Here is a 15,392-nt window from a genome sequence, read left to right on the forward strand (position 1 = left end):
TTGCACATTGATTTTGTATCTTGGGACTTTGCTGAAGTTGCTTATCAGCTTAAGAAGCTTTTGGGCTGAGATGATGGGGTTTTCCAGATATAGAATCATGTCATCAGCAAACAAAGATAGTTTGACTTCCTCTCTTCCTATTTGAATATGCATTATTTCTCTCTTGCCTGACTGCCCTGGTCAGAACTTCCAATACTATGTTGAATAGGAGTGGTGAGAGAAGGGGCATCCTTGTCTTGTGCTGGTTTTCAAGGGGAATGCTTCCAGCTTTTGCCCATTCAGTATGCTATGGGCTGTGAATTTGTTACATATGGCTTTTATTGTTTTGAGGTATGTTCCTTCAATACCTAGTTTATTGAGAGTTTTTAACATGAAGAGATACTGAATTTTATCGAAAGCCTTTTCTGCATCTATTGAGATAGTCATGCGGTTTTTGTCTTTAGTTCTGTTTGTGACGAGTCACATTTATTGATTTGCATATGTTGAACCAACCTTCCATCCTAGGGATAAAACCTACTTGATCATGGTGGATAAACTTTTTCATGTGCTGCTGGATTCAGTTTGCCAGTATTTTGGTGAAGATTTTTGCATCAAGGTTCATCAAGGATATTGGCCTGAAGTTTTGTGTGTGTGGTTTTTTTTTGTTTTTTGTTTTTTGTTTTTTTTTTTGCACAACCAATTATTTATAAAAATCAAATGAAGTAATATATAGGGAAATACCTAGCACAGTTACTGGCATACAGCAAGCACTTCATAAATGAAAGTTCTTCATAAAATTCAAAGCAATATATAAATATGTGTTACAATTCTACTAATAGCTGCATCTTAAGACTTTTTTTTTTTTTTTTTTTTTTTTTTTTTTAACACAAGGTTTCACTCTGTCAGCCAGGCTGGAATGCAGTGGTGCAGTCTTGACTCACTACAGCCTCGACCTCCTGGGCTCTTAAGACTATTTGACAAGTGTGATACACCGGATTACATTATAGGTACACGCAATTTAAACAAATTCGCTTATATGTGCTCTAGGAAGAAGAGAAAGACCAAGAAACAGCAAAACAATAGAGCAGGTAAAAAGTTCACTAGAGTTGCGTTCCCAGAAATCTTTTCTCTTATCTATAACCACTCAATAGGTTACATCATCCAGTTTCATGGTTTTTAAATACCATCTATCCAACTGCCTACTTAACATTACTGCTTGATGTCTAATATGCTTCCCAAATCAACCTGAACCAAATTGAACTCAAGATTTCCTTCCTATATCCCTGTCCCCTTCCTCCAAAAAAATCTGTTCCTTATTCAGTCTTCCCCATATCTCAGTATATTAAAACTCCATTCTTGCAACTGCTCAAGACAAAAAATTTAATCTCTTTCTCTTACATCCATTGTCAAACACATTAGTAAAACCTGTCAGCTCTACCTTCAAAACCATTCATAATCTTTCCACTTCTCATTACCTCATTCAACCATTGCTACCATACTGGCCCAAGCCACTTACCTGGACTGCTGTAAAAACTTTCTGTCTTCTCCCCCTAATATCCTTTCTTCCTTACGGACTTTTCTCTCCATAGCTGCCAGTAATAAAAACATGGCACATCTTTTACATGCTTAAAAATGTCTAGTGGCTTTCCAAAGTCTTGGCTGTGGCTTACAAAGCTCCACATGAATTGGCCTGTATTCTATTGCTATAACCTCATCTCCTATTATTCTTCCTCCTATTAATTTACTCTACTCCAGCCACACTGGCCTCCTTGCTATTCTTTGAGCATCCTAGGTATATACTCACTTCAACCCTATATAATGTTACCTTTCCCAGGTAATTCACATGGCTTACTCCTTTATATCCTTCAGAGAGGGCCATGTTTGAACAGCGTTTATACAACACCCTTTTTTGGCCACTCCTCTACTACTACCACCTCCCCAATCTTTAGCACTCTTCATCTTCCACATTTTCCTCCCACAGTACTTATTGCCAGCATATACATTCTAACACACACATACACAAATGCATTATCTTTCTCTACTATAATGTAAATTCCAGAGGGCACAAACTTGCTTTTGTTCACTGCTATATGATACCTTAAGCAGCCTCTGGCACATACGAAGGCACTCAGTAAATATTTCTTAAATGAATAGTGAGGCAGAAAGAAAGAGACTAACAGAGAAAATGCATGAGTAGCATGTACAATTTAGTTCAAAATATCTGCCTTTTCATTCAGTAAATATTTGTCCAGAGTCCTGAGGTAGAATACATTAATCTACTAGTCCCTCAGTTGGACTCATGTCTTTACAACTCTTTTATGCATGCAAGCATTTCAATGCACTAAGGGTGATGAAGATAGAGTACTTTTTTTATAACACTACGTTCAACAAAAGAAACAGTGATCTATTCCAAGCATTAAGAAATAAATATCTGTATTAAATTCTTTTATAAGTACACTATATTGTTTGGGAGACTTGAGAGATTTATAGGTAATTCTTTTTTTTTTTTTTTTTTTTTTTTTGAGACGGAGTCTCGCTCTGTCGCCCAGGCTGGAGTGCAGTGGCCGGATCTCAGCTCACTGCAAGCTCCGCCTCCCGGGTTTACGACATTCTCCTGCCTCAGCCTCCCGAGTAGCTGGGACTATAGGCGCCCGCCACCACGCCCGGCTACTTTTTTGTATTTTTTAGTAGAGACGGGGTTTCACTGTGTTAGCCAGGATGGTCTCGATCTCCTGACCTCATGTCTTACCATATGTAATTCCTACCTTTAGACCTAATGCCAATGTGAAATCCAACTCTGGTAGAGCAGTAAAAGCTTGGATGCTGAAGTCAAATTTTGACTCTGGCTTTATTAGACAATGTGACATTACGCAAGTGACTTTCTCTAAACCTCTGTCTCCTCACCTATAAAACTGAAATAATAATATACATCTAGTGGTTGAGAGGATTAAACAAGAAAATGCATGTAAAGTACCAGCTGCTGCCATAAGGTAAGTAACTAGTGTATGTTAACTGCTTGTTTTATTAAAGCTCTAATGAGAGTATTTAACACATCTGGAATTGCTATCAATATTTCTTAAAAGTCAAACAAACTGGGTTATTAACTCTAAAATCACTAAAGATGTAGTAAGATAATCTTTAAAAAAAAGTTACAACTGAGTTCTTCAAAGACAATAAAATGAGGCATGGAGTCAACTACTCTGATCGTCTAATACTTTCGTAATAATGTCATCTCAACTACAAGTTTATAATCCCACTCAGCTATGGTTTTCCAGTCTTGTAAATAATTACACAAATTGTAAATACCTTCAAGGGTGCCCAATGACCGTTCTTATTAATAGACTGCCCCCTCTTTACTGCTGGCTATCTACCTCCCAGGCACTCCAAACAAAAAAGAAAATTGGCAGCCATGGCAAGTTAAAACATACAACTCAGGGCATGACAACTTGCTTATAAATCTCACAGCCCACATAGTGGGTCCTCAAATCTCTACCATAGTTATTATTCTTCCCACATCTCTATTTCACTCTATAGTTTGGCAAAGCACCTGGGAAATATCATGTTTAAAAGCCCCACTATGAACTAGAGCTACTGTTTTATACTTCATTCTCCCTTTCAAAATTAAAGTCCAAAGATGAAATACAGGGTATCAAGAATAGTGTTTCCCAAACTCTGTTCATCAAAAAATATTAATAGATACTACGAAAAAAAGAAGTCAATGGTCAAATAAGTTTGGGGAATGACACATACTATATCCTTTCTTGGAGATTTACAATGTCCACTGGCATATTAAAAGCTTTGAGAAGTCCTGTTTTAAAAAACAAACAAAACTGCTTGATTTCAGAAATCCAGGCATTTAATAAATTTATTGACCAGTGACCATTTGGGGGAAAATATCTATTAACACCTGATGGAATACTGTTGGAGAAACCCTAGAAAAGATCTTGCCAGAAACTCTCAAGGATGTGTGGCATCCAAATACAGATGATCCCAAATTGATCTGGAAATTCTACTTTCATGATCTTCTCCAACTAAAAACAGCAAGTCAATTTCATGATTAACTAACAACTGAAAATGACAGCAAAGTGAGCACCAATGCTGAATAAATTGGCATGTCAATTTTATCAATAATAAGAGAATGCATTGAGCTTTCTAGTGAGTTGGCAAAATTTGATTACATGATCAGATTCAGTAAATCCATTGGCTTCTAATTTTGGCAAAGGCACTGTTGTTCTTTCAAGCACTCAAGAACAAGACTAGTGCTGCATCAAAATTTTTAGCCCAAATAAAAGATGGTTTAATTGCTTCAGGAAAAGAGCCAATAAGCATAATATCAGAATTCAAGGGACGGGTACAAGCACTAATATTGAGTTCCAAAATTATATAGCAAAACTGGTGGAAGCCATCCAGGGAACAAGTGGTAATCTAAATATGGTTCTCTGCCAGAGTTCATACATTGATCAATAAGTGTCATTACTATTCCCATGGTCACACAACTATAAAAGACAACTCCAGGTCAATGACAACATGTCTTCTCATAATGATAAGAGGTTAGCAAGTGGAAGAGCAAAAGGAAAAATAAGATTATAAATCCTCAATCTTTTCTTCCTCAGTTCAAACTCATTTTTCCCCTTGTCCTGATAACTCCCTTCAAAATCATTCTCATATCTACCTTTAGACCCTGAAATATTCAATCTTTTGGATATTCCACTCACTTTTTCTATTTTCTCTCAATCCTAGGCTTCCTATTCCTAGCTATCTTTCTGAATTTTCATAATTTATGACCCACACCATCACCAGAAAGGAAGGAAGGAAAAGAAGTGGAAGTTTCACAAGCAATTCAACATGAAGTGTAAATTAACAGTGTCATTTGGAACAACTCTGCTTCTCTTAAAGAACAAATCTAAAGATTCTCCAAGTCATAATCAGTTTTTTCACTAAGACAACATAAACAAATAAGAACTGGTAAATCTCACCTGATGCTTCATATAATGATGCATATATGGTGTTGCAATTTTAATAACTTTGAGGCAAAACGGGCATAGCAAGTTCTTCGTGTTTTCATGGGATGTTCTAAAATGAGTTTCTACATCACAAAATGATGATGATCTATAATTGCAAACCTAAAAACAGAAAGAAGGCTTAGTTTAACTTGAAAATTTGTAACTGATATGCAATTACAAAGTAACAACGATGGATAATTTGTCAGGAGAACATTATATACTACTAATCTAGCTCTGATGCCTTTGCAACCAAGAATCTCACTCAGGCAACACCAAAAGACCATCTTTGAGACATTAAACGTAGCTTTCAAAGTTAAGGGATACATCTCAAAACACAACTAGATCTCCTTCTCTTTATCAGATCTTTTTATCTGTCACCTTCTGTCTTGACTTGAAGTTTCAAGCTTTGGCACCTCTTGACCTATAAAATGTTTTTCTGCTACATGAAACAGCATTCTCCTTTGGATTGTTAATGGCCTCCAGGTTTATGGCAATGGCAATTTATCTTTTCCTTGCTTTCTTCTTCCTTCAAATTCTTCTTCTTTGGAAAAATACTTCTGCCAAAGCATTTGGTAGGGTTCTTTGTATCTAACAGCACTTTGTATTTCCCTTGTATGCCTCCATTCTTCCCTATATAGCACAGTAAGCCCATATGTTTGTTTTTCTACATACAACAGGGCTCATCCTTGTCCAGTATAGAGATAAGCAAACCAAAGCCTGTGGACCAAACCCAGCTTGCTGCCTACCCCTCATACAATGCATAAGTTATGCCAAGTTATGCATAAGTTTGCTGACCGCTGGTCTAATAGGCTTAAATTTTATAACCGAAACAACAAACAAACCAAACATGTAAGAAAACAATAAAATGTATATGTACCTGGCAGACATATGGCATTTCACCAGGTTTATGATTGTCCTTCATATGTTGCAAAAGAACATGTTCTGTTTCAAATGACAATTCACAGATTTTACAAATAGCTAAATGTGGGAGAAAAACAGTATTACAATATTTAAGATACTAATATAAAAATTAATTTTATACATCTATACCAACAACAATAACAGTAGCAGTAGGGACAGTTGTGAACAGTTAAATAGCTTGTTAACTATGTGCAAAGAATAGTTCTAAGCACTCACATCACCTCACCTACATTAACTCAACTCCTATTAACAACCCTATAAAGAAGGTATTTCTATTATCTGCATTAGTCAAATATTAAGTAACTTGGCTAAAATCTTGTAGCTATATTAAGAGGCAGATCTGGGATTTAAAACCAAGCTATCTTGCTCCAACATCTGTAATTTTCTTTTTTTTTTTTTGCAGACAGTGTCTTGCTCTGTCACTCAGGCTGGAGTGCAATGGCGCAATCTCAGCTCACTGCAACCTCCGTTTTCCAGGTTCAAGTGAGTCTCCTGCCTCAGCTTCCCAAGTAGCTGGGATTACAGGCATGCACCACCATGCCTGGCTCATTTTTGTATTTTTCGTAGAGACGGGGTTTTTGCCATGTTGGCTAGGCTGGTCTCGAACTCCTGGCCTCAAGTCATCTGCCCACATTGGCCTCCCAGAGTGCTGGGATTACAGGCATGAGCCACTGCACCCGGCCTGTGATTTTTAGCTACAACTGTAGTTCCCTTTCCTATTAAAGTTTAAATGAAGAGCACTTATTTCATATTTTAAAACTATGATACTAGGCTCCTAATTTAGTCCCCAGCATATAATGCATAGGTTATGTCAAGGCAATTACCATACTGAATCATTTGTAAGCGGCACTTTAATATTAGTAACTAATTTTATTTAAAAGTTTATCACAGTTAAAACTTGGGCTTTCAATTTTGCCCTCAAATTCCAAAGTCTATTTCTTATTCTCATTTTTCCAACAGACTTCTTAAGGTTTTCTCACAATTTATATTATTGAAATCAATAATATGGAATATTTAAATGTTTTGGTAACTTACTAGAAAATTCATGGGGGGTATGTGTACTTTCAATGTGGCACTGCAACTGAAATGGTGTGGGAAACTGACGGTAGCAGTGCTGGCAGGTGGTATGGTTTTCCCAGCTCTCACTGCTCTGCTTCTCAAGTTCCAAATGGTGTTTCATGTGGTTCATAAACCTATAAATGGTTGTCAACAGGTGCAAAACTTGAGATTTAAAAACAAAAAGGATATCTCACAAACAATAATCTGAACCTAAATCTTAAAAATATAGATGTTATTACTCAAACTCTCAAAAGTCTTAAAGTTGTCTAGGAAAGTATGTACTTTTAAATAATCACTTTCTTTAAGTGGCTAAGTAAACATCTTTTTAATCTTTGCTTTAAAATAATTCATTCATGTAATTAATCTGAAAGATCACCAATTTGATATAACTGTTAATCATTTCAGATTATTTTTAAAATTGTTTTAGATAAAAGAGCAGGCTCCTGATCCATATTTGAAATCCTATTTACATTTTAAAATAAAATACTAAAAGAAAGGAAACCCTATCACCAAAGGCAGCTACAGAGTCAGGAGGAAATCTTTTAAGATGAAAATATGCAACAGATTCCAGCTGCTTAAATGACAAATTACTGGTATTTTTACTTGTATCTTGGTTTCTAAATACATGTAATAGCAGTTTTAATGCCTACAATTACAAGAACCTTTTGTTTTATTTAATGATACTGGTTTACTGTTAGCACAGATTGTTCATCTTAACTTGCAGACAGTGCCCTTTGTAGGCAACATACATTTTTCAGTTTTACATACCGCTACTTCAGCTTCCTTAAAAGGCTTCTTACGAGCAAGAACTACGACCTTCAATGGCAGAAGGTGCAATACAAATGGCAATATATTTAAAAGAGCTTACTAAAGCTTTTTGCTGAATTTGAGAGTAAAGTTATTCAATAAAAACAATAATTTTTAGACTAGGTTAACTGTTAACAATTATTCACTTTGAATCCCTAAAAGAAATTATCTTGAAACTAAGTGATAATGTCATCAATTTGGATAGCAATCATCATGAAGGTTATAATATATACCCCTTTTCACAAATTTACAGCACTACTTCTCTTTAGAATGGGCTATGGTACAACTTGAAATATCTTTTCCTCCTTTGGTTTTAAAAACAGCTCTACAAATGCTTACAGAAAATCCTGGTATTGGTTAAATGTTTACATATAGAGTAAAGATAATGAGCCATTAAACTTTCAGCTCACAGCTTTTGGCGCTTAAAGTCTAGTAACATAAAATGTTCCCTTAACCAATTCGCTTTGTCCCAATTATATGAGTTCCCATCAGGAGCTCATACTTCTCAAACCAACAGAAATGAGGGAAACAGCAAGACCTCTTGCAAGGACGTTCACAGAACAAGATAAATCTAAATATTTTTATTGACACTCAATATAGGAAAGAAACACCATACCACAATATGTTGACATGGCAGAGAATAGAAATGAAATGTTGACCTATCAATTTCTCATCATTCTCTATAAATATCAAGTTGCCTTCCCAGTGTTTACTGTTAAAGTAAAATATTATATAACACATTTAACTTCTTTGTTCATGAGGTGTTTACCATTAAGGTTACATTTAATAAAAGATCGGTATTTTTTAAAATACTCAATTCCTGGATATTATCAGATATAATCTTCTCAAAATCTGTAAATATTATGAAAATCTAGATATATGTAGCTAGTCTTCATGAACAATAACCAAAAAAATGAATTTTTCATTTTCTTTTTGAGACTGTCCTGGGCTGTTGCCCAGGCTGGAGTGCAGAGGCACAATTACAGCTCACTGCAGCCTCAACCTCCCAGATTCAAGCGATCCTCCCACCTCAGTGCCCCCCAAGTAGCTGGGACTACAGGTGCGTGTCACCACGCACAGCAAACTTTTGTATTTTTTGTAGAGATGAGGTTTCACTGTGTTCCCCAGGCTGGTCTCGAACTCCTTTGCTAAAGCGATCGTCCTGCCTCAGCGTCCCAAAGTGCTGGGATTACAGGCATGAACCACCATGCCCAGCCTCATTTTCATGTTTGATATTAAATGGGCTAATCTTAAAGGAAAGGTCAAAAAAATACTGCTGAAATAACTTATAACCTCATATTTCAGTACAAGAAATTAAGTCAGTGAACCACATTGCTCTGCATTTTACCATATTTGCTAACATGATTTCCTGATGTTGGCATGACATCAGAAATAGGTGGTAGAGTTCTACTGCAACACTGTTTCAGTGTTTTATCTCAAAATACACTTTCCCTTTTGTGAAACTACTGCAACCATTAGCTATTGATGGTCCTTAAAACTTGATAAAAGGAGGTAAATAAGAAAACTCATATAAAATAAGTGAAAAAACTTTGAAAATTATAAAGCACTATCATAAAGAAACCACTAATAACTGTTATAGGTGTATATCACAGTGTATTTCAGGATTTTAATATATGCTTCTTTTTGGACCCAAGGACTCACAGGAAAACAAATAAATGCTGAACTCAGAAGTAACTACAGGTGCTTTGAAATGCTAATTACAGATGACAGTTAACAAGAACACAAAAGGCATGCATATATGTATATGCTTGCACACACATGCACAAACATATTGCAGATCACTTTGAAATGCACCAAAAAAAATCAGATAGTTCTAAGAAGGATGAAGAGATACATAATAAAGCAAATACAATAAAATGTTACTGGTAGAATCAAGGTGGTTAAGTGTACAAGGGTCCAATGTGAAATTTTCAAAACTTTGCTTAATATTTGAAAATTTTTATAGTAAAGTGATAGAAAAACCCTTATCTAATATAAATATCAGATATTTAATGTTAACTGTTAACAATTATTCACTTTGAATATCAGGCTACATAATCAACAAATAATATCATTCAATTTCTTATTACTTTTCTCTTCTTACTAATTTATACAGAATAGTTTCAAAGATTACAACTGAACGATTAAGAAGTGCAAATTTCCAATATTTAAAGCATTTATATATTCCACTGGGAATTAAATCTCTAATTTCTAAAGGTGTTAAATTTTAAAATCAAAACAGACATGTTTCCTATAACTGATACATCTCCAAAACAGATAACTTTTCCTGCAAGATGAATGTTCTAAAAATTGTAAATGTAAATTGAAAAATTTGAGCATTACATAAGATTAGTATGGAGGAGCTCAACCTGAACAAACATAAAGTGGTCCTTCTTGTAATGTGAAGAAATATAAAATTAAAAGGCAACCAGAAAATAAAAAATGTTTAATAAAAATTCAAAGAGCACTACTAAAACAGAAAAAAGAAGTTCATTTTTCTTAAGTTAAAATAAACTGTCCTTTCTTCAGCTATGTCAAAGAAACACAACTAACTGGATCCAAGAGTCAAACTCCACAACACAAGAAAGAACAGAAGCTTTTCAACAAGAGAATCTGCCTCTATTCTCAGTAAAAAGTGTTAAAATCGCTTACCTAGAATGGCATAGAAAACACAAGATAAAAGTGTAACATTTTTATTTGCAGCATTTCAATTTTCAATAGAAATAAAAACAAGTATTTACATACCTAATGTTATTTTTTAGAATTTTCAAGCAACTGAAGCATTTAAAGGTTGTATGAGTCTTCTGTTCTTCCTGGACATCTCCTTCATGTTTTCCATAATAAAAGTCATTAACTAACATGATCAATTTTCCTTTCTCTGAATCAATAGTTGTGTTTTTATTTACTGTACTTGAAAATTCTGTTTTAGTCAGTCCCAAAAAGTTATTTATCATGTCTGGACAACAATACTGAAAGAGAAAAAAGATATATAAGCCTTACTTATTCTTTAAAAAAAAACATACACCAAAAGGTGATTGTGTGTTTACACCTAAGGCCATATCATTAAAACTATGCTTGTAACATATCTAGAAAAATAGTCACCAAAAATTTGTGGTGCATATACATAGTCTAAAAATTCAAATAATAAACACCTATTATCTTAATATAAGAATTCAAAAATATTTGAGAACCCTAAAACCAAGACATGGCTGTAGCTCTAACAGTTTTACCCTTGCAATTTGCTTTTTTAGATGTAAATATTTAATAATAATTTGTTCCTTAACCAAAAATCATTCATCTCACGTCCATGTCAAGATGTATAGAAATGTTTATATGCCTTGATGTATATATTTAATTATCAAGTGATATACAAAATTTCACAAAGCCTGATTGGGGAAAAATTATAATATACAAAAATTATATAATATAGAATAGTCTCCCTAATTAGAAATTTCATAAAGCCTGGTTGGGGAAAAATTATACAAAAATTACATAATATAGAATAGTCTCACTAATTAGAAATGTGGATAATCTTCTCTCTCAAATGTAAAATTATCAAATTACATTGTAAAGTTAGTCTATGAACATTAAAGATTACCCTAAAATACCTAAAAATTATGATACCCATAATAGATGATAAATTACTTGCTGTTTTCTATTTTTTTTAACAGAAAAGTAGGATAGGATCAGATTTTTAAAATGAACGTATAAACTTTGTTCACAGAGTACCTTTTAAACATTTATTATCTCTGTAAAAGAGCTGAATAATAAACCATTGATAACCAAAAATGGACAACAACGTGTAGTGAATTAGGGTGAAGGATTTAGTCATTGAGAACAGCAAAGTGCCCTTTGCTTATCCAAAAAACAAATAAGCACCTTAAGAGATGAGAACCAAAGTTAGATTTAAGGTTTTATAGGAGGATAGAGTAAGCTACGGAGGGGCATAGCTGAGCTATGGTACAATATCAACTGGTCATCTTTTATTCAGCCCTAGTACCTTTTAGTTTTATTAATATATCTTCACTGCAACTCCTCATTTATCCCTTATTTTTGTGGGTTAAACATTCTGCAAATATTAAATATGTACTTTAATGCTGTATACTATAGTTTGACAAATACCAGACACCATCTATGTATCATTCTTATCTTTACTCCTCCCAGTACACAGACCATGTTCTGTTGCTTTGTTAGTGCCCTAAAAATTTAGGTGCGTTTTTTAGACCAAACGAGGTGATATCCTATTTTTATAGTTAAATAGGCCTTCTCATGTGAATATCCAACATCAGCCAACATTTTTCCCTTTTCCTCCTGAGAGTCATCTAAAAACCACACAAGCAAATTCCACAAATTGGTTTATCATTGAAACTAAGGGTCAGATAAAATCCACAGACTCCATAATATATGAAAGCACTATTCAAAGCAGCCAACATCAGGCAGATGGCATTTAGCTAGAAGTAAACCAGAGAGGTAAAGGGGACCCGGTGGTAACAGATCTTAAAGAGTCAGCAAAAATATACATCTTAAAGGCGAAACACATATTCTGAATCACAAGGGTATATCCTTTGTTTGCAAAAACAGGTGCAGAAGCTGAAGCGAGAAGGATGGCAGGAGAAGTACCCCAGACCTGATTCAGTACAGAGAAGCAGAAAGGCAGTGCTACATAAAGAACCAGACACACAAGTCAAAATGGCAGGAAGCCTTCTGCCCAGCAAAAGGCTGTTTAAACCAGTTAGCAAGCTGTGAGACTATCCTGGCAACCTATGCTTTCTCCTAAAAGGAGCTTGTATAACAACAGCTGGCTCAAGAAAATCCAACTTGTTAAACACGATAGGCACTCACATCTAAACAAAAATACCATACAATAAAAGAAGGCAAATAACAGAAAAATGTAAAATTCTAACAAAAACATCAGAAATATGCTGCCATGGAGCAGATGCAGATGAAAACAGTAGCCACAAATTTTAAAAACATAATGAAGCAATTGTCTCTATTTGGAAGACCACAAAGCAAGAAAAGATGCCAAGACAACAAGACATTTAGAAGGAAAAAAAAGAGTGGCAAAATCAAGGGTGAAAGTATAGGAAAAAAACAAAATCAGAGACATGAAGACAAATTAGGAAGGAATACACTGGTGAGCAGACATTTCAAATAAAATAAAGGAAACATATTAGTAAGAGAAAAGTCCATTTAAAAAAATTAAGGATTAGAAAAAAATGACATATGCCAGGGAAAGAAGATAAAATAAATTCATATTGGAGATGAAATTGTATGGAATAAATATTTAAAAATACAATTCAAATAAACTGTGCTAAATCCAAATATACAGGTTGAAAGAACAAGGAGTATGCCAGAGAGGACTCACCCAAAATTCCCAACACCAAGTTATATCATTATAAAATTATCCGTCTTCAAAACAAAAACAATGTAGACAACCAAAAGGCTATAGACAGCCAAACAAAAAGATCAAACCACTTATAAAAGGCAAAATAATTCAGTTTGTCCCAGATTCCTCAACAGCAACATTGAATACTAGAAAATGGGAGCTACACCAACAAAATCCTGATAGTGGGATTCGATTTACTTTATATTAGATCAAACTATCTTTCCAGAATGGACTATAGTGAAATTGCTTTGAACATGAACGACCTCAAAGAAAGATGTTTTCAGACTCCTCCTAAATGAAATTACTACAGAATGAACTTTAGCTAAACAGAAAACCAAATAAACCATGACAAAAACACTGATGATGAACACTGGATATATTTACATTAGAAAAAGATGAAAACAAGTACGACATAAGGTCCAAAAAAACCCACAAATGTAATGTCCTGTGCCCTGACAATGGAAAAATAATACAATGAATAAAAATTGGGAGAGGATAAAAGCACAAAGAGTACGAGCTCAAAAGTTCATAGATTGCCTCACATATAGTAGTAGTTCATAAAGGAATATCAGTTAGAGCCACCAAATAAAACTAATATAGGTATAGGCATTTTAACAGCAAAGGCAAACAAATGCTTAGACAATACTGACTAATATCAAGTAGCAAAAAAGAAGGGAAAGATGAGTGGGTTGAAAACAGGAAGTTTCATGCTACTTTAATCCTTCCTCATAGAAAAGAACAGTAGAGAACTGCTAAAAGAATAGAAGACTAGTGGAGTTATACATTAAAATTAGAAAAGTAACCAGGAGAACAAAACCACAACTCTCTTAGAAACCCAAGCTAACCACACATAAAGCAACCACATTGTCAAAGTCTTTTTAAAAAAAGAGAAAGGAAGAATTAATGAAAAATATTAACAGAACTAAGACCAAAAAACTATCATTTTGGTAAATCTAAATCCACTATTAAAAGAAGAGATTTTCATATAGGATCACAAAAGAAAAGTCAACTTTGCTCAAAGCAAAAGGCACACCTAAAACAAAGTAATTCAGACAAGTTGAAAATAAAAGAATAAACAAAGAATATACCAGGCAAATGGAAACCATACAGGGGTTGTGACTCTAATATCAAAGTAGAATTTGGGCTAAAAGGCACTAACCATTAAAACCAAGAAAAGGATATTTTATTAAAATGCTAAAGGATACATTCAAAACACAGTTTATTTTATTTTATTTTATTTTATTTTATTTATTTTATTTTTAAGACAGAGTCTCACTCTGTCGCCCAGGCTGGAGCACAGTGGTGCCATCTCAGCTTACTGCAACCTCTGCCTCCCAGGTTCAAGCGATTCTCCCACCTCAGCCTCCCAAGTAGCTGGGACTACAGGCACGTGTCAACATGCCTGGCTAATTTTTTGTATTTTTAGAAGAGATGGGGTTTCACCATGTTGGCCAGGCTGGTCTCAAACTCCTGATCTCAGGTGATCCGCCAGCCTCAGGGCCTCCCAAAGTGCTGGGATTACAGGTGTGAGCCATGACTCCCGGCCTCACAATACAGTTATAAAAGCTAGATTCTTCTATATCATAAACAGCATCAACAACTTTGAAACAAAATTGCAATGTATGAACGAAAATACTGGTAGTGAAAGATGTGGATTGAAACGTGGTGTTTGTCAATCCAGGACAGACCAAGTGGACTAAATGGAAGCGAAGACACAGAAATATAAATATAATTAATAAGCTATATTTGGCTGATAAATATCAAATTCCATACCCCAAGGGAGAAATAATATACCTACTTTCAAGCTTCCATGTAATATTGAATACCCCCTATACTTTACAAAAAAAAGTATTTGTGGGAGCTTGGGCTTTACCATTAAAGAAACTGAGTTTTGAAAGCTAGTTATGTCAGTTAATTGGTTATACAACAATGAAAAAAAAATCTCAAAGAATTTTCTAAGGATTAATGAAATAATGTATTTAAAGCTTAGTACTGTGTCTGACACATGGTCTCAGATAAATACATTTTTATTATTGTAGAATATTTGATATTTTAAATATTTTTCCATTGAAAGAAAACATTATTTACATGCTAGTCTGCAAAAAATCATTCACAAATAATCTAAAAATCACATTCTTTTCAAAATGAAAGTTATTATAACATTAAAACTTTAGTTGATACATAAAAATATATAAACTAGAAAGTAAAAAATTCCCACAGATTCAAACTTTCCCTTC

At 34.3% G+C, this 15,392-nt stretch overlaps 1 protein-coding gene across 9 annotated transcripts in view; it reads right to left on the reverse strand.

Moving 5' to 3' along the window:
• Positions 1–15,392, reverse strand: part of ZNF280D (zinc finger protein 280D) — a 98,741-nt gene that overhangs the window by 42,178 nt on the left and 41,171 nt on the right. For all 9 annotated transcript variants that reach the window (XR_004057316.1, XM_010374274.2, XM_010374276.2 and 6 more), the window contains 4 exons: positions 10,515–10,738; positions 6,939–7,096; positions 5,860–5,960; positions 4,956–5,102 (listed from right to left, as the gene is read on the reverse strand). Coding sequence is in view for 8 of the 9 variants with exons in the window: in XM_010374274.2 (XP_010372576.2) it covers positions 4,956–5,102; positions 5,860–5,960; positions 6,939–7,096; positions 10,515–10,738 (630 nt within the window). In the remaining variant the exon portion in view is untranslated. The remainder of the gene's footprint in view (positions 1–4,955; positions 5,103–5,859; positions 5,961–6,938; positions 7,097–10,514; positions 10,739–15,392) is intronic.

Source organism: Rhinopithecus roxellana, chromosome 5 (genome assembly GCF_007565055.1).
Source record: "Rhinopithecus roxellana isolate Shanxi Qingling chromosome 5, ASM756505v1, whole genome shotgun sequence".
Lineage (NCBI taxonomy): Eukaryota > Metazoa > Chordata > Mammalia > Primates > Cercopithecidae > Rhinopithecus > Rhinopithecus roxellana.